The 25,203-nt window shown below is 48.2% G+C and overlaps 1 protein-coding gene across 7 annotated transcripts in view; it reads left to right on the top strand.

Moving 5' to 3' along the window:
• TBC1D1 (TBC1 domain family member 1) overlaps positions 1–25,203 on the top strand; it is a 216,615-nt gene that overhangs the window by 161,607 nt on the left and 29,805 nt on the right. For all 7 annotated transcript variants that reach the window (XM_080645394.1, XM_080645395.1, XM_080645397.1 and 4 more), the window contains 2 exons: positions 16,038–16,223; positions 22,307–22,468. In XM_080645394.1, coding sequence (XP_080501520.1) covers positions 16,038–16,223; positions 22,307–22,468 — 348 coding nt within the window. The remainder of the gene's footprint in view (positions 1–16,037; positions 16,224–22,306; positions 22,469–25,203) is intronic.

The following is a 25,203-nucleotide window of genomic DNA, read 5'->3' as shown; positions in this document are numbered from 1 at the left end:
TAATGATGCAATGGACATAGGGGTGCGGATATCTGTTCGAGATCCTTTTTTCAATTCTTTTGGATATGTGCCTCTTGGAAGTGGAATTGCTGGATAATATGGTGATTCTAGTTTTTGAGGAACATCCATACTGTTTTCCATTCTCATTCCCACCAACGGCACCCAAGAGTTTGTTTCTCCACATCCTCACTGACAGGTGTTGCTTTCTGTGTGTGTGTGTGTGTGTGTGTGTGTGTGTTTATAGTGGTCTCCTAACAGGTGTGACGTGTATCTCATTGTACTTTTGATTTGCTTTTCCCTGATGATTGGTGATGTCTGGCATCTTTCACATGCTTCTTGGCCATTTGGATATCATCTTTGGAGAAGCGTCTGTTCCAGTCCTTTGCCCACATTTTAGCTGTGTTATTTGTGTTTTTATTGAGTCGAAAAGTATGGACTCTTAAGTCAGACTGGTCCGGGCTTCAGTCCTGCTCCTCCATTTGGGAGCGGTTTGACCAGGGACAGCCGCCGCAGCACCCTCAGCTGTTGCGTGGGCACAGCCATCACACCCACCTCGTAGAGTCAGGGGTGTTGGGGCAAGAGAGAGGAAGCATCCACGAAATGGGAGCTAGCGCTTCGCGAAAGAGACAGGCAGCCTCTTCCTAGGGTTGGGAGAAAATAAAAACCCAGCTCAGTTCCCTCCACACCTGGCGGCCGTTCTTTAATTCCAACTCCCCTCCTTACCGTCTAGCATCACTGGGCTCTTAGGACAAGCGGAAGGAGGTTCTTGGGCGACCCGAGACTCTGTGGCACACGGGGGACTCTCGTGTTGCCAAAAGGAGCCTTTTGGGCCTCCTGGCAGCGTGCGGTGGCTCGCACAGTGGCCTCAGCTTCTGGCACAGCACACGTCATGCCTGAAGTCACAGCCTAAGAGCACGTGGGCCCCCGGCTGCCGGATGCTCCTGCCCCACCCAGGGGCACCCCTGCGGCCGTGGCTGGCCTCCTGGCTGAGCAGCCTGCACTGTGCATTCAGGGGTGGAAACTGGGCGGGGCGAGCCCACTGACACAGACACCGGGACGGTCTCTTTTCAGACCCCTGATGGGCAGAGACAAAAGACCGAGCATCATTGTAAAGAAATTAGTCATAGATGTTTCACTCTTTAAAAGCATCCCAGCGAAAGGTCAGACAAGGTGCCGCTTTCCAGACGTCAGAGACGCTGGCAAGCGCAGGGAGGCGAGACCTGGCAGCCAGGGCACGCTCAGGCTCCAGAGGGGCCCCTTCCCGGCGCTGACCTTCCTGGGGATTGGGGGCGCCACTTTCAGCCCAGCGTGCGGGACTCGCTTTTCTCTGTTGCGCCACCTCCTTGGAGGGGCAGATATGTACGTCTTTACCCGATTACTTTGTTTCTCTACCAAAGCAGCCACTTTCCCCGCTCTTTCCTCTTCGGGTGCACTCGTGACAACCTTCACTCTCGCCGACCGGCGTGGGAGCCCGGTGTGCGGGCCACGCCACCCCCAGTCGTGGTCGGTGGAGGCTCCGGGGAAGCATCGCCTTACACACCAGACGAAGTGTGTGAAATCTGTAATCTGCCGAGGCCTTCCGTGAATATCAGCGAAGCCATTCACTGATCACAGAGTCTATTTCCATTTTCTGATGGAAAACATCACAGCCCCAAATGTAACCCAGCTAGCACGCAAGCTTCCCCAGCGTCGGGCGGACGGGCCGGAGACGAACGCTCCTTTCCCGGCTGGTTTCCTCCAGGATGAGGGTGTGTGAGGGCAGCGGTGGGGCTGGGGTTTTCCAGGTGGAGGTCACATTTCCACACATGCCTGGTAAACATTGTGCGGGCCTGGGGGAGGCACGGGGCTCACTATTTTAAACTTCATATTTCATGGTGCGGACTTCCCCATCCCCGGTCCCCAGTGATGCAGGAAAGTCCTTCCTAACTTTGAAGGCCAGGGCTTCCTTTGGAGGACGTGGGCCCGAGATCCTCTCAGATAAGCATTGTGTAATGGGATGGGTGGGGTGCGCTTTTAGTCACAGAGGCAGGAGCAGCTGGAGCGAGGGGCGGAGGGAGGGCAGCAGAGTGTGTCAGGGGCCCGGCCTTTAGCAATTCACCCCTTGCCAACAACTGAGCCCGAGTTCTCACCCCAGGACGCTTGTGCCAGCAGAACCCCCACCGACCTCTGCTCCCCCCCGCCCCCGCCTTTGAGGGTCACCTGTGCGCCTCTGCCTCCGGGACCTTTCCTCCCTCTCTTCCTCCGCTTTTTGTCCTTGGCCACTCACTTCTTTCTTTCGTTCCCCACATTCCCTCTCTCTGAGCCCCTGGAGGACATCTGCTTCCCATTTCTACTCTCCTCCCCCTCCCCCCCCCCCCCCCCCCCCCCCCGCAGCAGTTCCCACCAAAGGCCTCCCCAGCTCTCCCTGGAATCAGGCCTGTGATGTGGCCCCTCCTTTTTGTTTATTCCTAGCTGAGTAGCTTCAGGTGCTCCTCTCTGAGATGAACCCTAAATGTGCCTGCCCCGTTCTGTGGGACCACGGTGGTGACCCAGTGCCCACTGGTCTTGCTCCTACTTGGGTGCTTCAGACTCTGCACCCCATTATGATGTTGTAAAGGGTGATTATGGGCCGAGGAGACGACACAATGCAAACCCAGAGTAGGGGGTGGAAGGTCCATTTATGTGTGTTCAGTGAAAATCCAAGAGAAGGCCAGAGGGAAATAGATGAAAATATCGAGAACACTTATCTTTGGGAGGTAAGGGGACAGGTAACTTTTTCTCCTTTCCCCCCACATTTCTTAGTGTTTCCTGTTTTTCTACAATTAGTTAAAATAATCACTTTTTTTTTAGGGAGGAAAAAGCCAGTCGGCATATCTAAAAACACTCTCCTGGGCCAAAGGCAAAAAATAGGTCTTCATTTCTTAAATATGGTCAGAATGTGCTGTGGTTTAGTCATTCCCCCACTCCCTGGAGAGGAGACTGGACACCGCGGAGGAGGCTCCGACTCCCCGCTGAGCCGTCTCCTCCCACAGCGCCTCGCCCCTGCCTCCCTCCTCCTGGCGCCTGATTCACCTCGCAGCCAGCCCTCCGAGGCCGCAGCAGCTGCTCTCTGTCCCTCACCGTGGTTCTTTCTCTAACTTGGTCATTGCCGTCACCATCAAGGTACCAATAGTGAAAGGTACTTCTACTGAAAGTCCAAAATCTGCATACGAGACACACCCCCTGCCTGTGACAGGAAGAGAGGGGTGTATGTTTGCTACTTAACACACAGAGACCTTGAGTGCACAGCTGTACCAAAGCACGGAACGAGGGGCTGGGCTGACGCGGACTCAGTGCTGGGTGCAGGAGCAAAGGGGACAAGTACACATCAAGGGAGAAGAAAGCATGGGGGATGCAGGGCCTGGCAGAGGCCAGGGTTCTGCCTTGGAGAGCTGTGGCCGCAGACGGGGGCGGGGAGCCTCTCAGGTCCCCTGGAGGGTTTTCATTATTGCCTTCTATAGATGCAATGCTGTTCTGTGGCATGAACCTCAAGGATTTGGGGTTACAACTTTATGAAGATAAAATGATCCTTTTCCACCCGGAGCTTCATACGTATCATTTAAGTACAAATTAAATACACGGTATCTACCCATCTGTGTTATAAATGTCTGGTGGGAACTATTTCTTGACTCGTGGATCTTTCACAAACCTTAATTGCTTTCTTGCCTTGAATGTATTTTCCCAGATTTTATATTGAAAGCCTGTGTTTGCCTCATGTCTGGAGGCTACTGAGTTGTCCTTTTTTTTCCTCTTCCATCATCTTATGGGGGTGCGAGCGATTTCAGTTGGAAGTTGGGCTTATAAGTGAGGCACTGGCATTGCCTCTGCGAATACCTGGGGACCTGGCGGCGCATGTGTGTGGCGTGTCTGCCGGCTGGTGGGCTGCAGTGGGTGGGGTTGGCAGTGCCATTCTGAATGTGCTTCCTGCTGCGGAGTAAGGTGGTGTCCTGTTTTGACCAGGAAGCAGGCTGGGAGAGAAAGTGGGGTAACTGGTAGACCAGATGACAGTCCACTTCTCAGTCCTACCCCAGGACCTAGTATGTCAAAGATGCCACCTGGCAGCACAGGTGAGCTGCCACCTTAATGACTTGGCTGCTGTGAGTTCAGAAGGAAGGGTGGCTCTGAGCTGAGTGCCTTGGTACTTTGCTCCAGCACATCCTCTCTCTGGCCTCCTGGTCTCCCCTCCCCCTGGAAAAAAATCTGAAGTTTGCCAGTCCCTCAAGACTCAAAACGCCATCCTATTCCTTTCGGCCATAATAAAACCTTGTTACCTGTGCTTTCAAAACTTTTCTTTTTGCTCTGCTGCAGACTGACTTGTTTAAGGAGAGTTTGCAGAGGCCCCATAAAACGTTAAATCAGACCTGCTGCGATAAGATGGAGTCGGGGGCTGGTTTAGAACCACATCTGCTCCTGCTGTGGATGGAGTGTTGTCCCCACCAAATTCACACGTTGAAGCCCTGAAGCCCTGAAGCCCGATGCGTTGGTACTTGGAGGTGGGGCCTCCGGGAGGTAATTAGGGTTGGATGAAATCCTGGGTGGAGCCCCCAGGATGGGCCAGTGCATTAGAGTAAGAAGAGGAGACCAGAGCTCGCTCTCTCCCCACCGTGGGAGGATACAGACAGAGGAGGCAGGAGGAAGAGGGCCTTTCCCAGGCACCTGCCTGCAGGCACCCTGCTTTTGGACTTCCGGCCTCCAGCCCCGTGAGAAAGAAATGCTTGCTGTTTAAGCCACTGGTCTGTGACGTGTGCTTACAGCAGCTGAGCTGACTAACACAGATCCATTCCCCACCATGCCCGGCCCCCAGCACGGGCTTGGCTAACGGAGCCCCTTGGGGCGTAGTTCAGAAGCTCTCATTTCATGGCACAGCCTCTCTGTTCTTCCCAGGTCTCTGACCCCCAGGACCCTGCACTGTGCTTGGGAGAGTTGAGGGCGAGGACACTGACTTCCTCTCTGGGCTTCTTCACCTGCCTCAGCAGGAAGTGAGCCTGAGCACCTCCCTCCCGGGCTCCTGGCGGGGCTGCATGGCCGGGAGGAGGTCCCACGGAGGGGCTGGGAGCCGCTGCAATGAATGCGCTGCTTTTCTGCAGAGGGTTAAATAGCACGAGTTAAGAAATCTTGACCTAGCTCGTAGGAGTATGTTTTTCTGTTTGTGTTGGGTGGCTTATCAGTCTATGTTTCCGACTCTTTATGTTCATATTGGGAAGTTTTCTGGAAGGAAACTTATTATCACTATAATACTGGGGGTAGCTGATGTGGGTCCATAGGGAAGGACCACTTTCTGAAAGCCTTTCTAAAGAAAATGGTGTTAACTTTAGTTCAAATAGTTGTCTTTGACAAAGATAAAAACTAGGCGTGGCTGGTATTTTAAAGGCAAGATGTACATTTTAAAATTTTATTTAATGGTGAGGTCATCCATGATGGATGCAATCATTATTAATTAATTTGAAATAGTTTGTTTAGAAGGCAGGTTCCCTAGTGTCATATAATATGAAACCACCAATTAAGACAAACCTGTCACCTAAAATAAAGTGGCTGAAAAGAATGCCAAAGGCCGGGGGTTCTGAAACCTTAGCATGCCCTGGAATTCCAGTTGCTGGGTCCGCCCGAGTCTGTGGTGCAGAAGGTCTAAGGTGGGGCCAAGAATCTGTGGTTCTGACCAGCGGCCAGGTGATGCAGAGGGCGCTGGTCTGAGACCACACTCAGAGAACTGCTCCCGGAGCCTGAACTCGCGGCCTGGGTTCTGCTCATGGCGACCCGGGTGCTGTCGTGGGAGAATGTCAGGGAGACAGCTTGTCCTCTGCACCCTCAGTGAGGTCCAAGCAGGGTGGGCTCGCTGTCGTCATGGAGAGTCAGCAGTGTAAATGACGACTGTTGGATGGCCTGACACCTTTTAAGAAATCCATGCGGATGAGGTCAGAGGGCTGAGTGTGGGTAGGTCCCCACACGGTTAAGGCTCCCTGGCTCTCAGAATCAGAACTTAATGGCTAGTCATCCTGTCTCCTCATCCCTGGAGCTGTGTCAGGGCGGCGGCCTCACTGGGCACAGGAGGCCCTTCACGGTTGGACCTGACTCATTTCTCACCATCTGCGCCCTCCCCTCTCCCCCCTCCCCCTCCCCCTCCCAGCACACAGGCTTTCCCAGGGTCCTAGGAACGACTTGGACTTTCTGAATCCATCATGATGTTCTGTTTTCATTCCTGCACTTCACAAGGAGGGACCTTCTCTCTCTCAGGCACTCTACGTCCTGGTCACCCTTCAGGACTTGGAGCTTGGCCATTCCCTCCACCACTGCCCCTCCCCCACCCCATGAGAGGGTCAGGTTGGACTTAGCACTTCCAGAGGTAGGTCCTCCACGTGGCCCTCTGTGCCCCTCCTCCCCCGCAGGCTGCTCTGCCCTTTCTCACACTGACCTGTCACTGTGGCCTACTCAGCTGCCTCCTTGGGGGCAGAGTTGGTTTCATTTCATCACTGTTCTTGGGATGAATTAAATGAATGATGTAGCAGAGGGGTGCTTAACACCCTATATTGTGTTTTTATCAAGGTTTATATATATGTGTCTATATATATGTATGTATATGTATATATATCAGATATTTATATAAAGATATATGTAAAGGTGTAAGTTCTCCATAATGTAAGACTAAAACTGTTGACAAGAGTGAGCCCCAGTCACTTGTGCCTGGAGTCACAGGAGGGCCTTGCTTTTTCTTTCTGCTTCTGTGCGTGTTTCCTTGTCCACTCTGTCTAGACAGAGCCTCTTCCTTCTCTCCCTTCTATTTTGTCTTTTCCAAGACGCTCCAGGCTGCCGTGATCTCCTGCTTCTCCGGGGCCTCTTGTGTATATTATCTGTGCTCAGGGGGGTGATTGTCAGCCCTCGGATGCCATTCTCAGAACCATGGAGCTCACTGAGGTTGCCTGGGGCGGGGGGAACATAAAGGAGACACTGCAGGACCTGGCAGGGCAGGGAGGCTGGAGGGGCCTTCCCCGAGGGCATGACCTTGGGGCTGAGCTTTGAAGGAGGAGGAAGGGAGTCAGCCAGACAAAGAAAGGCCAAAAGGGCATTCCAGCCTTTGTGAGAGCGGCCAGCCCTCTCCGGTGCCTCCACGCCCCTGTGACCACAGGTCCTGGACACTCTAAGGCGGTGACCAGGGGCCTCCTATTGTTGGAGGGAACCCCTGGGACAGCATGTTATTTTCTTCATAGAGTAAGTGTCTGTCTCCCCCAGTTTTCCTTTTTATCCCAGCCCTAGTCCGCTTGTTAGATGTCTGCCCAACAGAAAAATTTGGCAGGGTTAGAATAAATTAATGGTGGTAATAGAAACTCAGCCCTGTCTTAGTGCCCTCAAGGATTTTTCATTTAACCCCTGCAACCAGGCTGTGGGCGCTGTTACTGATGAGGAAACCGAAGCGCAGAGGCGCCAAGCGCTTGCTAATTTCCTGGTTAGTAAGTGGCAGTGCTGGTGCGATTAGGTGCCTCCTCCTTTTCCTCTGCGTTCCTTCCCATCACCCGAGGCCCTGGCAGGAGCCAGCCTGGCATCTGAGTTCCAGTCCCAGCTCCACCAACTGGTTAGCTCTGGTCTCAGGCCTGACCATTGAGGGATCAAAACAGTCCTTGCTCATCGGGTGGCTGTGAGCACGAAATTCGTAGGTGCTTGTATAGCATGCTGCTTGGCGTGTAGTAAGCATCAGAATATGGGATTTTGTTCCTCTTTGAGTCTCAGGGGTTTCATCTGGGAAGGGAGGTGGGGTGGAGCTCAGCCACCTTCCAGTGCTCCTTTCAGCCCTAAGTTTCTGTGTTCCTTCAAGTGCTGACCATTCCCCCGCAGTCCAGAAGGCAGGAGGTGAGCAAGGGGAGCTGGAGGGGAGTCCCGGACACACCCACACACACGTCCTCCTGGCACTGAGCCAGGGCCTCTATGTGTGGTGCTTCCCCTCCCTGCCCCACAAGGTTTCCCATAAAGCTGCAAGGACCACAGTTTGAAATTCGGGGTTATGTGAGTGGTGTGACCAGAGCGAGCACACTACGCAAAGATCAGCGTTTTACACTCCAACTGAGGCTGAATATTTGTTCCTCTTTATAGTTTTGTTGTTTTTAAACAAGGAACAAGAGCTCTGACCTTCAGCCTTCTCAGAAAGTTCGATATCATTCCCCTTGCAGATGCAAACACAACTGCCATTTATTGCAGAGGCTAATTTTACCCAGTGCATTGAATAAACATGCATTTGTCTACAGCATTTTTTCGGTTCTTTTCAAGCGTACGTAGGCACCATTCTCAGAGCCACCATCTCCCCTCCACTGGGGACAACAAAGCTCTGGGTGCCTGGCCTGTGCTCTCACAGCCCCGTTCTGGCTGGCCGACCAGAGCTCCCAGGAGCACCTGCTGCCCCCCTTTCTCCAGTCCCGTTCCCTTCCCTGCACTCCCCACCACCTTGTTGCCTTTCATTGCCCCTTTGAGCTGTCATCACAGCCCCTGGCCCGGCCTTCCTGACTCCAAGTCGTCTCCATGGGGCCTGGGAAACTCGCCCGAATGACTGATTGAGGAGGGTGCAGGGATAACGATCTTCAGGGCTCTTGCTTCTGTGTTTTAAAATGTGTGTGCTTGCCTCCCATCACAGAGCCTCCCCCCCCCCCCCCATCCCATCTCGGGCAGAGTTAGGCTCGCTCTTCTGCAATGGAGGCTCGGCCGCTCTCCCCTGCTGTTTCCACATGCACACCGTCTGGCCTTCTGGTCATTTGCCAAAATGGGTTATAGAATGGTTCATTGGGAGTCACCTGTACACCTTGCTTATGCCGCTCCACGTACCCACAATGGCCCCATCATTTCCTCCGTCTGAAACATAGCGTGGTCGTCTGGACGGTCGTTCTGCTGTTGAGCTATTTGGTCGATTTGCATATTACGCTTTTATTATTATAGATGTATTGGGGTAACATTGGTTAATAATAGCATATAAATTTCAGTTATACAAGATTATAATTTGACATCTGTGTACTTACCAGCCGAAGTCTTGTTTCCTTCCACTCCCATGTATTTGACCCCCTTTACCCACTTTACCCCCCACGCCTTTCCACTCTAGCAACCACTATACTATTGCCCGTGTCTGTGATTTTGTTTGTGGTGTTTGTTCATTCGTTGCTTTTTGTTTTATAGCCCACATATGAGTAAAATCATATGATTCTGGTCCTTTTCCAGCTGACTTATTTCAATAAGTATTTAAATAATACTCTCAAGATCATCCATCATCCACGTTGTCATAAATGGCAGTATCTCACCTTTTTTTCTGGCTGAGTAGCATTCCGTTGCATATATGTATGGCATCTTTATCCAGTTATCCATCAGTAGTCAGGTAGGCTGTTTCCATATCTTAGCTATTATAAACAATGCTACAATAGACATCACCCTGTTGAAATTTTAAGGGACTGTGTCATATTCATATTTGCACTTCTAGAAGCAGGTGTCAAAAACTTTAAAATATTTCTTTTTTACCAAATGAATATTATTTTTTAAAAATTCTGTTTTCCTATGGCTGGACCGTCATACAGTACAATATAACTATAGAAAAATGAAGTTCTTTGATTATCTTCCATAAACCATTTAAAGAAGTCCTGGCAGGGTTGTGCCATGACTTCAGAGCAATCTTGGGTTAATGGATCCCTTTGTTGGTGACTCTTCCATGTGCACCTGCTGACGCCCAGGCACGGGATACAGCGGAGAACAGAAGTCTCTGCTCCCTGGGTCTCGGCTCTGCTGGAGTAGAGGCACAGTTAATCATTCGTGCTTTGTAAACAGTGTGACGGCATCCAGAGGGGACTGCCTGTTCCTTTCTTAAATCGAACGTTCGTGTTACTTTGTTTTTTTAAGAAATTTCTTTCAGCTGTGGGTCACAGCAGATGCTGCAGATGTTAGTCCCGTCGCTGTTAACTTTTCTCCAGAGATTCAACGCTCGTTTCCAAAAATCCATTCATGTTGTTAAAACAGATTTTAGAATAACTGGAATTTTAAACATTTTCTCTTCTTTTGGCACGGGAGATCAGAATTTTCAAGAGGGACCCGGAGAGAGTTATAAAATGCTCTATTGTGAGATAGCAGAAAAAGCCAGAGTATTGGAGAGTGAGGGTCTGTCTCTTCATTGTCTTCCAGGGCACTCGGCGTGTTATTTACTCTCCTGTCTGTGAGAGCATCTTAATGTCATGTCGATAACTGTGGGTAAAAACTCGGTGTTGCACTAGCTGGTTTGGCTCAGTGGGTAGAGCATCGGCCTGGGGACTGAAGGGTCGTGGGTTCGATTCTGGTCAAGGACACATGCCTGGGTTGCAGACTTGAACCCCAGTAGGGGGGTGTGCAGGAGGCAGCCGATCAGTGGTTCTTTCTCATCAATGATGTTTCTATCTCTCTCTCCCTCTCCCTTCCTCTCTGAAACCAATAAAAAAATATTAAAAATAAACAAAACAAAACAACAACAAAAAACTCAGTATTGCTGTCTCATGAAAATACAGGGAAGGAGCCCATATGCATGTTGCGTTCTCCCCTGCCGGTCACAGCACTGATCGCGTTCATACCAACAAAGCCAGGGCACACTGCTCCCCACGCGTTTGTGTTCAGGGCGAGAGAGGGTGCAGCACAGAGTCGTTGGAGAACGACTTGACGTTTGAAATACTGACACCCAGCGTGGATCATTTTTATGACTCTGAGGAGAAGGTCACAGCAGGGATTTCAATGGAGGCCGTGGTCTCTCAGGCCTCTGAAGAATGGCTGGTTTTTAAGCTCTGAGAACCCATCGAGGGCTGCTGTTTCTGAAAGTCTACGTAGTTTAAGCGTTCTGCATCTTGTCATTACAGGAGGTGGCAGAATAGTAAAACCTAACCCCAGGCTAATGTTAGTGTAGCCCATGTTTTTGTGGCTTTGCAGACTTTATAAATATGTCTGTCAGCGCCTGTGGTCTCCACGGTTGGGGCAGCTGGAGGTGAATGTCATTCCTCACAAGTTGCACCGAGGGATTGGAGCCCAGATGGTGTACCTGATTGCAGAGAGGGACCTGCCCCGCGGGCCTGGGCTGCGGCAGCCCCACCCAGCGCAGCCTCTGCAGCACTGAGCGTGCGTGCTCTTCCCAGCAGCCTCTCTCTGGGCGCCAGTCTCCCAGCGAGAATGGTAGCCGAGGAAGGAAGCCAGGCCCCCAGTGCTGCTCCAGGGAATGGGGGGAACATCGGAGCAGCCTCTCGCAGACCACCTAGCGCCTCCCATCCCGGGTGCATGAAAGGACTCTGTGAATGCTGGTGGCAGTGGCCTAGATTGTCCAAGTCGCTCATGCTGTTTCCTATCAGAACAGGGTGCTCAGCTGACAGCTGTCCAGCAGTTCCACTCAGCCCCTGTGTGCGTGAGTACACACTTCACAAAGCTGCACCCCAAACGCATGCACACGGGTGCCACACGTGAGAGAGGGCGATAGCAGAGCTGTAGCCTTGTCCCAGACCCGATCTTTCTGCACTGATAAGGACACAGCCCTCTTGGATTGGATTAGCCAGGTCAGATTTAGAACAAACAGATACTTAACTGTCCCCCTCTTGTAAGTCACTGAGCTATTCTGTAACTAGGCTACTCTTGATATGAACAAAAGAGGATATACTTTTAAAAATTCTTGTTCATAATAAACTGTAACTTCAGTAGTTGTTACCACATAAAGTTTATGTGGACGAAGCAGGTACATCTGTACCTCTTCCCAGGGTTTAGGCAACAATAAGCGACAGGTTTTTAAAGTTCAGAATCGGATTCCCGCTGGGGGTGATCTTGCCCCTCTTTCTTCCCAGAGGGCGTTTAGCAGTGTCTGGGCATTTTTATTGTCACAACTGGGGTGGGAAGATACTACTGGCATCTAGTGGGTCGTGCCCAGGATGCTGCTCACCATCCAGCAGTGCCCGGAACATCCCCCATGAGATTATCCCTCCCAGAATATGAGGAGTGCTGAGGCTGAGAAACCCTGCTGTTAACGGTTAGCTTTACTTGCCGATCTTTTCTGTGGATTCACTCTTATTGAGTAATTCAGAGCTGAAGTTAGCATGAGTACGTGCAATCCTTTGTGTTCTGCACTTGGCCTTGGTACCCTGATCAAGGTCAGGACAAGCTCTGGCCATGTATGAGGGCTTCCGTTCACACATGGCCAGGCAGCTGACAAAAACAGCTTTTGATCTGTGTCCTCGTGGAAACGGTGCGAGAAAATGAAGAGCTGACCTGATAGTAAGTACATAGGGTCACACGAGAACATGAACAGTGAAAACGTCGTGTGAGCCTCACCATTCAGAGTGTTTGGAAAATCGCGGTGTGACCTCCCCTGGGAGCTTGATGGCCATCCAGATGCTCAGGTTCCCCTCGCCCCCTGAATTAGAGTCTGGGTTTTAGCAAGATGCCCTCAGGATGCTGTGCTCCCGGAAGTCAGAGAAGCACTGGACACGCATTGTTTACTTTGGACGAAATTACACCGTGATTGCGACTCTGACTCTTACTGGCGGAGTGAACTTGGCCAAGTTAAAACAAACCCCACTGCACCTTGGTGGTTTGGCTGTACAATGGGGATATCATCACCTTTCTCATGAGGCGGTTGTGAGAATCGGACAAACTTATTTGTGTCAAGGACTCATCACGTGGTAAAAGCTCAGCAAACTGAGTTGTGATTGACAATAAGTAAAAGAAGGCAAGAGCAGGGAACATTAGGGAGGCAGTTTATGCCTTAAACCCCACAATCGTCATCACCAAACAATGCTTGTACCCTCGGCAGATCGGATTTCTCTGAATAGGAAAACAGCAAAAGCTGGAGCTTCATAAGCTTCTAGAGCCCTGTGGTCCTTGTCAGTGACCCAGTTGGCAGAAATACTAGTAGAGGAAGGAGACTGGGTGAGCTGAGCCCTTGTCTTATTAGTAGGGTTTAAGAATGGGAAAGAATGCCATATGATTTCACTTATTTGTGAATAAAATAAACAAACAAAATTGAAACAGACTCATAGACACAGAGAGAACAGACTGATGGTTGCCGGAGGGGCGGGGGGTTGAAGGACGGAGTGAAAAAGGTGAAGGGATGAAAAAGCACAAGTTAGTAATTGCAAACTAGTCACGGGGATGTAAAGTACAGCATAGGAAATACTATATTGTAATGACTATGCATGTACCTGGTGGGTACTGGAAATATCAGGAAGAGCACTTTGTAAAGTATGTGATTGTTTAACCACTATGCTGTACACCTGAAACGAATACAAAATAATATTGAATGTAAACTGTAATTGGAAAATAAAATTAAGAAAAAAATGTCTAACTAAAAAAAAAAAAGGAAAAAATAAAGGAATGGCAAAGAATTTTTAGGTTAACTTTACCTAACTTCACCTACTGTTCTGTTGACTGTCGGGTTGCATGCGACACACACACACACCACGTCAAAGTGTGCTGACCTGCTACTCTAACCGCTGCCCTGGTGCCTGTCTCATCAGCCGGGAGTCACACTGTTTGGAAATGAGACTCTTTTGTGAACCAGTAGGAGTGTAAATACTTCCAGCATGAGATAAAGCAGAACTTGAATCATAATTGAGTGTCCAGCAGAGTTTCAGCAGCAAGATGGTAAAAGGGAAAGGGTTCAAATGGAAGAATTCAGGCTGCAGAGTGAGATGAAACAAGAACACTGACTCAGATTCCTTCTGAAAAAAGGATTAGAGTTGATCATACTCCACAGTGACTAGTGCTCCTGTGCATACTGGTGTTGGTGGGATTGATTTGTCTTCTAGGGGTTTTGTGTTTTTCAATCTTTGACCTAAACAGAACAGTTTTGCATTATTTTCTTTAATTTTCTGATTATAAAAATTGTTTATTGTCATGCATTCAGAAAATGCAGGAACTATACAAAGAAGAATGACAAGCATGCCCAAACCCAGCACCTGCTTGTCTCTTCCTTTATTCATCAGTTATTTACAAAGTACCTGCTGGGTGCCAGGCCCCAGGCTTGGTGCTGGACAAACCCTCCCTGACAAGGTGTCTTTGTGGAGTCTTCTTAGAGCTTCCAGTTGTCTGGCTAAACAGCTGATAGGTTTACTATATTCTTACTGTGTGTTGGATCCTGTTTAGGTGGTTTATATTACGTGTATTAACGTGGTCCCTCTAGCACCACAATGAGGGAGGTGCTGTTATTTGCACTTGACAGATTGGGAAACTGAGGCACAAAGAAGTTAAGCAATTTGCTAAAGGTCACAGAATCAGTAAAGGCAGACTCTTGATTAAAACCCAGGCAGCCTGGCTCCAGAACCTGACCTATTAGTCACTGAACTGTACTGCCTCTCATAATATTATAATACTATCACATGTTATACTATACGGACAGTTCTGATTCCTGCATTTATGTTGGCCATTAACACGTGAGCATCCACCTATACTGTGCATGAACTGTGTATAACTTTGTACCTCTAAATGAATTAGAATTTTAATTTACTCATTTAATAGGATCATAATGAAATAAGCATACATAGAAATGTGATGATAAGCATTTAAATGCTACAGCGATCATTAAGATTTCTTAATGCTTATCATAAATTTTTATTTGATTTTATTTTTCTTTGTTTAATTTTATTTTCCAATTACAGTTTACACTCAGTATTATTTTGTATTAGTTTCAGATGTACAGCATAGTGGTTAGACAGTCTTATACCTCATACAGTATCCCCCCCCCCCATCATAATTTTTTTTAATCCATTTTAAGAGGAGTTAACACGGACAAGTTATTGTAGGAAATTAAATATTTTGTAGTCATGTTTGATTTCATAGCAGGAAAATAAACGCAAATTCCGATAAAGGTAACGAGCTGTTGATGCCGACGACTGTTGTGGAAATGAATCGTTCGCATGGAACTGTGTTGGAGCTCGCACTGGAGAGATTGTGTGTTGTATTATGGGTGGCTGTGAGACTCAGGGCTTTCACGGCATGTGTTCAGACCATGGTGGTGTTTAGGTTCATTTTAGACAGAAGTTCCCAAGGATGTGTTGTGTCAGAGGGGGCCACGTGGACAGGAACTTGTGCTGCAGTTCAGAGCTAGTGGCATAGCGGGCAGGTAGATGCTCTCTGTGCGTGTTGTGGGTATTTGTGAGTGGTAACATTGTGTACCAGCCACACAGAGTCTGCAGTAGAGAAAGGTACGGATTCGTGAACTGTAAAGAGATTTCAACGAATAAATGGAAACTTAAAAATTGACACCATAGGATACATTGGAATGGTGGGCGATCCAGCAGAAAGCCTGGGCTTCCGAGTTAGGCAGACACAGGTTGGGGTCCCAGCGCCCCTGTGTGTTCACTGTATGGCCCCAGGCAAGTTCCTTGGCTTCTCTGAGCCTTGGATTCTCTTCATGCTAACGCCTGCCTTCTGGAACTGAAGGATTGAATGAGCACATAACACACCTGGTACCGGCCCAGCACTTGATAGAGGATCCGTTATTGGTCAGTGTCGTTATTTGTTATTAAATATGTTTTAATATTCTTTCCAAATACCTTTCCAAATACCTATAACAGAGTGGTTGAGCATGCATATGAAAGCAAGACTGGGTTCCAGTCCTGGCTCTACTACTCCTAGCTCTGTGACATTGGGCAAGTGACGTAAATTCCCTGTGTATCAGGTTGCTTTCTTTAAAACTGAATAGTTCTAGCACCTATGTCTTGGGGTGGGCGGGTGTTAAGTAAATTACTATACATACATAGTGAGCACGAGGTGAATGTTTGCTCTTACTACTACTAATGTACTCATTAACTCAGAAGAAGGTGTATGTAAATTAAATAAGTTGGTGTCTTTGAACATTTTTTTAGCTTCTACAACTTTTGCTTACTATTTATATGTTGTTAGATGTCTATAGTTCAAAAGTAGTTTATTACAGTGAATATTAAAACATGAGTCATCAGTCTGGGTAATGTCATCATGTGGTGAGGAGAATTTTCTGACTTGGCAACATGTTTGAATATAAATTGTTACTGAAAAATGACCATTCTGAAATGTCCTTTCCCTTCCAGATTATTCCGAGCTGGGAGAGCTCCCGCCGCGGTCTCCGTTAGAGCCAGTCTGTGAGGATGGGCCCTTTGGCCCCGTCCCAGAGGAGAAGAGAAGGACATCTCGCGAGCTTCGTGAACTGTGGCGCAAGGCGATTCTACAGCAGATCCTACTCCTCAGGATGGAGAAGGAAAACCAGAAGCTCCAAGGTTGGTTTGCCATTTTTTATACTCAGCAGGCCTGGTGATCATAACTTTTCTCGGCTTGGAAGTGAAATCACATCAGACATAAGCGTGCTGCCTTTCAAAGAAAGCAAGACACTCTCACGTGCCTACAACTTTACGTACAACTGGACAACTGTATACATGTAAATGTCTGTTTACTTTAAAATATCTGTTAATTAGTAAAATTAGCACCGCTTTTTGGAGATCCAATGCTCTCACTAACTGTAATAGTTATTCCTATATGGTCATAGTGTCTAGACCAGCCTTGGGCAAACTACGGCCCGCGGGCCGGATCCGGCTGTTTTATCCGGTTCTCTTGCTCTCCCCTCCGCTCCTTTACTTTGAATTTATATTAGTTCACACAAACACTCCATCCATGCTTTTGTTCCGGTCCTCCGGTCCAGTTTAAGAACCCATTGTGGCCCTCGAGTCAAAAAGTTTGCCCACCTCTGGTCTAGAACTTCTGAGAGACAACCTGCAAATGTAAGCTTGAACCTTCTAGAAGTGGATTTTGTTTTGTTCTCGTCTCTCTCCCTGCTTTGCCCTCAGCCATAGTCTGTGCCTCGATGTTACATATGAACTAATCCTGATACTAGTGATCACTAACTTCATGACCTCACTCTGTGGGCGTGGTTCGTGAGCTGCGGGTAACCTGCCACGTCAGCATGAGCGGAGCTCTACCTGTATGCTATCTGGGTGTTTATGCAGCTGGACCCCCTCGGTCCCGAGGACAGCTCCAGGGTTTTACTCCGAAGAAGAGAGGAAACTAAAGCCCAGAGAAGCCAAGCAGCCTGCCCAGGGTCATGTCAGGATCAAAATAAGCCGTGACCTTTGAAAGCTTAGATTGTGTTCATTTCCTGTTTCCATGCTGTCACTTGAAGCAAAAAGTATTATTTTCGAAGTAGCTAAGAGCTGAGTTTATGTTCCCTGGATGGTATAATGGAAAGAACGTGGGACTTAGAGTATAGAGAGCGGCCTGGCTATAAACTAAGAGGAATTTGATCAGGGCGTCTGGACGTACTCTCAGAGGGAGCCCGGGCAGGGAGTTCAGCCATGCCGTCACTCCCAAGGAGATTTTGGAATTAGAGTCCAGCGGTCTCCCTTTAGCTGTGGTTTTCAGTGACCTGTGGTCTGAGAATATTAAATGGAAAATTCCAGAGGTAAACAATTCATAAGTTTTAAAATGTGTGCTGTTCTGAGTAGTGTGATGAAACCTTGAGCTTTGTCCCACTCCATTCTGCCCGGACATCAATCATGCCTTTGTCCAAAGTTACCTTGCCGTCTGTACTACTTGCCGTTAGCCATTCAGTAGCGGTTTTAGTCATCAGAGCCACAGTCACGGTGTCGTAGTGCTATTTTCAGGTCACCCTTATTTTACCTAGTGCTGTCCCCGGAGCACAACAGCGGTGATACTGGCAATTCGGATGTGCTTCCTTTAAGAGAGAAGGTGAGTATGTATAGGAAGAACATAGTGTATATAGTGTCCAGTACTCTCTGTGGTTTCAGCCATCCCCTGGAGGTCTTGGCACCCATCCCCTGTGGATAAGGGGGTGGGGGGACTGCTGTACATTTCATTGAACTTCCTCCCTGATTGTCCACCTTCATCGTTTAATAATGATCTTGCTGTTTGTAAAAAGCTGAAAGTCATTAAGAAACTAGATTTGATCCTACGGTTCATAGTGCATATAAGTCTATTATCTTTGACCAAATACAAGACATGAAATAGGAAGTAATAAGTCCGTTTGATATGAAAGTAGCCCAACCATTGTAAGAGGCTGCTCATGGACGTAGATGCAGTATCGAAGCTGAGTGAGATGGGCCATCCCGTGAGGGTGCTGTAGGTGCTAGGACTTCTCCCAGCTCCATTTTTCTTCCAGTTTCCTGTGGGTCCCTGAGGTGATTAATTCTAAAAGCAGCGATCCAAAGGAGCTTTGATGGGGATGGCATCGAGGAGTGTGTCATCAGTTGAGTGACAGCTTTGGAGCACAGCAGCCACGTTCCTGTGCATGTTGGTTGAGATTTTTGTTGAAAGGGAAAGGCAGTCGTGTTTATCAGGTAGGTCCTAAACCTTAATGCCTATCCTGGTTGATTGTGCAAATGACGGCCACGGAAAATGGGCTCCCCTGTGAAACAGGGATGGTGCTGGCTGGCCTCCAGGAATGATGGGAAGAGTCGTGACGATCATTGACGAGATCAGGGTACCACAGAAGCAGAGTTCCTGTAAAGCTGTGTAAATGCAACTTGCCCGACCAGAGTGAGCTGGGACATCTCCTGAGGTCACCTGAACACCTTGCCAGCAGTGGTACATGTGCACTGGCCCCACCCAGCACCTTTCCACTGCTTCCTCATTTCACTTGCAGCGTTCAGTCCTGTGTGGCCTTTTGTTTTTACTGCTGGGATTCATTTCTCTTTTTAGTTCTGTGAAGTTCAACACATATTGACCTTTGCGGTGAAAGCACAGTAAGCTTGCTAAATATAATTTAGAAAGCGTTGTATCGGTGTGTACAGTACTTATATTGCTGAGAAATCATCATCAGTAAAAGCCTGATTGTGAATTGCTTAAAAAATATTTAGTAAGCTGTGTTGAGGTGGGATGGGGGGGCAAGATTTTGTCATTAAACCCAGAAGCAAGACTTGATAAGAACTTATCAGGGAATGCACTGTGTGCTAGAAAGGCAGTCATTCTATTGTTCCCCCCCTTCCCGTACCGCCCCCCCCCCCCAATTGCTTTTAAAAAGGAAAGTTAAATTGCAGCTGGGAGTGGCTCTTAAAATTGATCACAGGTTCAGGCCAACTGGCAAGCTCTTTGGAAAAGAAACTAAAGAAACACGTATGAGGTCCTGCCTACTGCTAAGCCTAGTTCCTGGCTTTTGCATATATGGACCAAATATTATTATGGCATCTGAGAGAGAACCAAACCACGTCATTGAAACCTGCTTCGCTTGCTGTAGAGTGTAGACAGGGGAAGGCTGAATTGTAATTCCCCCAGTTAAACAGCTTATTTTTTCAGTGATGTTGGGACTAAAATGCATCCCCAGCAGTCCCCCGCATGCCCCTCTGCAAGGCCCTTCTCCCTCTCTTACAAACGAAGACGCAGGCAGCCTATTGCCAGGCAGCAGGGCGTGGTTCAGGGGAAGCCTAGCTCTGTCAGCACGTTACTGCTTGTCGGACTGACTCTCATCGTTCAGCATTTCTTGTTTGAGATTAAAATGATACAGGTATTACATCTGCATAGTGACCCATCGAATTTGGAATTTTAATTGAATTGTAACTTAAGATACTTTTAAAAGGTTTTCCCCTGGTTAAACAAATGTTACATGGTGGTTGTAAAAATATTAAATAACGAGTGCAGTTTTTCCAAAATCTCTACAAGCTCGGGGGCCATTTAATTACCGAGGCTCCCAGGCCCCTAGCCTTCCCTTTCTCAGCTTTCCGGAGGCGGTGGCAGTCGGAAGTGTTCTCTCTGTGGAAGCGGTTGCTGACGGCGCAGAATTGGGAATGGGCAGCCACAGCCCACCCTGCGCAGGGGACATAAATCCGATCTGAACGTTAGCCCGAAGTCCAAGTTAGCGCACACGTCCTCGTTAAATGATAACAAGTGTTTTCGATGACTCTCATGCAGTCCCAGCCCCAGAGACTCACTGACACGGGACTATAGACCCTGATTCTCTATTTCAAACAGTTTGGTCTCGTTTCTAAGTCTTGCGTTGGCACCTTGACGTTTGTCACAAGCCCGCACCATCTGCCTTGGGTGACGGGCATTTTGGATTTTAGGAAGCGGTGGTGTCAGGACGCTGCCTGGGCCAACAGCAGAATGCGTGGAGTAAGCCTTTTCAGCTGCATCTTCTGGCCAGGCACGCCCGTCCTGTTGACTTCAGAGCCTGTCTCTTGTGTTGCTTGCCGGCCTCTTCAGGGCAGCCAGACGCCCCCAGGCAGGCCGAGGTCACGGCCAGGGAAATAAGTGTGTGTGGCTCCGGAGCCCTGTGCTGCTTGCGTTAAGCAAGGCTAGGCCTGACCCGATTGGCCACGGGGGTCAGTTCAATGCTAAGGAGACCTTCTGTGCTTCCTCACAGCCAGGAAAAGAATCTGGGGTAGACATCTTAAACAAATTTGAACTCCACAGATCTAGGGAATTGTTTAGCAGGACCTTGCAAATTCTTCAAAGTAAGAAGGAAAAGAAAGATGAAAAATTGCAAAAAAATAAGAGAGCACTAGGCCTGAGTCACTTGCTACCCACCAGCCAGTCAGTAACCCTGTCAAGCCCTTAATCACTCTGAGCTCCAGTGACTGAGTCTGTGAATGAGGGGCTGGGCCAGGGGTCTCTGCGGGCCTTTGCAGTGCGCTCTTTTGATGCATTTGTACTGGGCGGCGGTAATTGGGCCAGTTAGGTTCCGAATCTGTGCGTCAGAGGAATAAGGTCCACCACCAGGGTCCCCTTAGCCAGATTTACTGCGTTAGCATTTGCTCAATTTCTAACTCAAGAAAAGAAAATATTTTATTTTACATCATCAGCACTTAGTTTGTAAAGCAACATTCTGTGCCTTCCACTGTCTGTAGTTTTGATAATATAATTTGTGGCGCACGTGCGAGTGAGCAGGCATTGTGTGCATGCTTGGTTTATTTCATCTCATTTAATCCTCACAAGAGCTACTCATTGAAGTAGCTGTAATTCTCATTTTTATTTATTATTTATTTATTTATTTATTTATTTATTATATTTTTATTGATTTCAGAGAGGAAGGGAGAGGGAGAGAGAATCATTGATCGGCTGCCTCCTGCACGCCTCACACTGGGGATCGAGCCCGCAACCCGGGCATGTGCCCTGTCTGGAAATCAAACTGTGACCTCCTGGTTCATAGGTCGATGCTCAACCACTGAGCCAAGCAGGCCGGGCTGTAATTCTCATTTTAAAAGTAATAGGAACTGGTGTTCAGAACCAAAGCAGAGGGCTTTGAATCCTGCCACCAGCACTTCTCACAGGGCACAGGAAGGACCCTGCTCAGCCTCGGCTCCTCCGAATGAAACAGGGTCGTGGGGGGAGAGCGTGTATATCTGCAGGGGGTCGGGGAACATACTCGTGAGGTGTATGCACTGACTTACCAGTGTCTGTAGGACAAAGAGCAACTTTATGCCAATAAACTTGACTACTTAGATGAAACAGACAAACCTCTCAAAAGATGCACTTGACCAAAAACTGGTAAGTGCTGATCACAAGAGCAAAAAGATCGGAGTGGCCCCAGATCTATTAAAGAGATCACATTTGTATTGAAAATCTTTCACTGAAGAATATTCCAGGCTCAGATAGCTGCCCCGGATTCTAGGAAACATTTAAGGTCCCTAATTGACCCGTGCCTAATCCCAGAAAAGACGTGTAATCACTAGCAGCAAGCTTTGTAGCACCGCGAGGCCGGGTCCCAGGGCCTCTCTGCCTCCTACTCCCGGACTTTGGGGAAGCGGCTCAGCCTCCGGTGCCTCAGAGGGACATTCAGGTGGAAGGTTACTAAATATAAAGTACGTAAGACATGTAGTGTTTGTCATCATGAACAAACCGAGTTCGCCAGCTCTGCCAAAGTCTTTGTGTTGGCTTATACTTAGCCCTATATCCTACCTGCTCTCCTGATAAGCGCACAGTCTGGATCTCCAATGTGAGTGGAGTGGACTCGGTATCTAAATAGGATTTAGTGCTTTTGGGTAGAATTAGGCCGTCAGTTTCAATCTTTCTTAGAATTGTCCATTTAAAATCTTCCAGAATTCCCCCTGCCCCACTTTGGTGGTTTAGGTATCATTCTTCGTGAAGCTTTAAACGGAATAGGGTTGGTGGGAAAAACTAGCTACCCTCACATGTGAGGAGATGCGTATGAAGAGTGTGCATCTATTCTGTTCCGTTCCAGGAAGCAGAAACAGGACTCTCGATAGAAGCCGGTAGCCTTCTAGAAGGTTTGGCTCGACATGAGAAGGAAGCGTCCTGTCTTAGCTCAGATAACATTTTCTGTTAGGCAGCCACATCGGGCAGTAGAAGACGCGTAGCCACGGTGTTCACTAACGTGCTCTTCAATGATCTGTTGTAGCTTCCAAAAACGACCTGCTGAACAAGCGCCTGAAGCTTGATTATGAAGAGATCACGCCTTGCCTGAAAGAAGTGACGACGGTGTGGGAAAAGATGCTTAGCACGCCGGGAAGATCCAAAATTAAGTTTGACATGGAAAAAATGCACTCGGCTGTTGGGCAAGGTGAGCCTGACTGGAAACAGTCCAGAAAACCTCACCCCTCACTGAAGGTTGGGGAGAAGTATGAAGTTTAAAAATAGAAATGTTTACGTTCAATCTCACCCCCTTTTTATCATTCTTTTATTAATCTGTTTCCAGATATCTTAATAGTTAGTTGATGTGACTTTCACCACTGCTTGTGATTTCTCTTAAGTAAATCAGTTAAAATGCCCAGGAAACAGTGAGCAGACAGAGGAAAACCCAAGGACTTAGTTGCCTACAAACTGGGTAATGCTATGAAGATGTACCCTGAGTTCAATAGTAAGCTGAGAACTAACTGTGTGGCTTCCCTCCGAGTACTCTCGGGAGACACCATAGAGCGTTGGACACAGACTTCAGACAGGTCATCCCGGATTCAGATCCCAGCCCTCCCACTTGACAGTGTGATCTTAGGCAAATGACTGAACCTCTCTGAGCCCCACTTCCACATGTGTGACAGCAGAGGCTGCTGCGAGGAGTAAGCGAGCTGATGTCAGGGCACACAGCAGCGTCTGCCCGCCCAGAGGCCCTGGAGAGCGGGCAGCTCTGCTATGTTTTATTTATTTTTTTTAGTGTGGTCTGCTGGCCATGTACCAGTCCGAACTGTTACTGGTCCAAGGTGAATACAGAACTTAAGACTAAGTCTTTAGAAACTTTTCCAGCAATTTGACAGATCCTAATGAAACATAGTAGACTTTTATTCCCCCCCCCCTCATTTTATTTTTCTACTAATTCATTTTGTGCTAAGTTTTATAAAAGTATCATTTTGCTGTGGATTGGAGAATCTTAAAAGAAAAGCTGGTCCTCCATCACAGATAGTTGGGGAAGCACCATGTTAGAGCTTAACTTCAATGATTATCAATGATTATCAGTGTTCAAGTGAAACAGCCATTTCTTTTAAAATGCACATGAGTGTCTGCTGGCAAGGGCGGGGCTTTGTGAGTCTAAAGCAGGGGTGGGCAAACTTTTTGACTCGAGGGCCACAATGGGTTCTTAAACTGGACCAGAGGGCCGGAACAAAAGCATGGATGGAGTGTTTGTGTGAACTAATATAAATTCAAAGTAAAGGAGCGGAGGGGAGAGCAAGAGAACCCTCTGCTCTTTTGGCTCCGCGGGCCGGATAGAACAGCCGAATGGGCCGGATCCGGCCTGCGGGCCGTAGTTTGCCCATGGCTGGATCTGATTCCAGGGCTCCTGGGATCTGGCCAGTCTAGTCCGAATAACCAAGTGTTTAGAAAAAGGGTTGCAGATACATATAAATCTTATGGTTTTCTTCTGACTTTATTAGCTGATCAATGGGAGAAGATACACATGCCTCATTCATCTCTAAGAGAGTAAAGGGGCAAGTGGTTTTGTTCAGTCGTCAATTAGGCATTACCTAACCTTTACCTGGGTTTTGACAGCATCCATTTTAGTAGCACGTAGTTATTATAATTATGACTTTCCTCTCTGTGGACAAGGAGACTTGGGCTTAGCAGTTGAGTAATGGCCAGAGCCGGTCTCCCACCCCCGTTCTAGGCAGCGTAGGCCCTGCCTGTGGTTGAGCCGTGCCTCCTCCGTGCTGTTCTCTGAGACCAGAAATATGGCAGGTGGGGGACACAGGTTGCAAATGGGCCAGGGCTTCCTGTGTGAGCTCTGACAGGTGTCCTCACCTTTCTGAGCTCTGGCCTCCTGGCGGCCAGAGCGGGAGGCATGGACCAAGCAGAGGATCTCAGAGCTCTCTTCCAGTGCTCACGTAGTGATTGCCAGAGGCTTGCCATTGCACCACGTGGCCCTGGATCGCTGTTTTGAAAAAGGAGGAAGCAGAGAAAAGAATGAGTTCATTCTTTCCCCTTTCACTGTTGACTACATGATGGTCTTCAGGTGGCGTTGCTTCTGCAAAAGGTAAACCGCCGGGGCCTGTGACAGCTGTTCCAGATGTTTGACTTTCTTAGAAGCCTGACACCTGGTATACTGGTTTTCATCATGCATTTTTATGGGGGCAGGGGGCTACTAGAAATACTGTCAGTATCTGGACCCTGTGTAGCGGAGCTAAGGATAAGTGGTTGAACAATGTGTGTACTGAGGTGAGCTGAGGCTAACCTGGACTTTCCTCGTGTGTTCCCGACATTGCCACCTGGCTTTCCGTGGCAGGAACTGTATCTCTCACTGTAAAAGGGGCTTTGTCAATTATTCAGCTAGTTTCTGCACATAGGATTTAATTACGCAAACAGATGGCCACAGTCCATCTGCTAGATCAGAATAAAAGAATGAGGTTAAGTCAGAACCACACCTTCGGCCTTCCAGGTAGAGGCCAAGTCACCTCCAAGCCCTTAAAAGAAAAGACAGTCCCTGTATGGGTAAGAGCCCCTACTTGATGGAAATGAAGGGATTTATGAACTTTCCAAGTTAAAACAGAATCAGAGCTGCAGGATTAGGATGTCAGCTTGGGAGAAGGAAGAATAGTTCTGGGGAATTTTAAATACTCGAAAGTTTAGCTTGGCTTTAAATGATTCCTTTAATGATTTATTTAAATGATCTCATTTATTTAATGAATAAAAGATGTTAAGTAGAACTTTATGAACTGGAGTGTGCTTTTCTGGGAGTGGGATTGCAAAGCGGCTGGCTACCTGAGCAGTGGGCAGTGTGGGCCGGATGCAGACTGCTTACCTCTGACCCAGCAACGCCATGTATAGAAACCTAGATGCTAATCAGTCAGCAGTGTTCTGCGGTGGGAAAGA

Source organism: Plecotus auritus (genome assembly GCF_963455305.1).
Source record: "Plecotus auritus genome assembly, chromosome: 1".
NCBI lineage: Eukaryota > Metazoa > Chordata > Mammalia > Chiroptera > Vespertilionidae > Plecotus > Plecotus auritus.
This window is presented reverse-complemented; position numbering and strand designations above follow the sequence as displayed.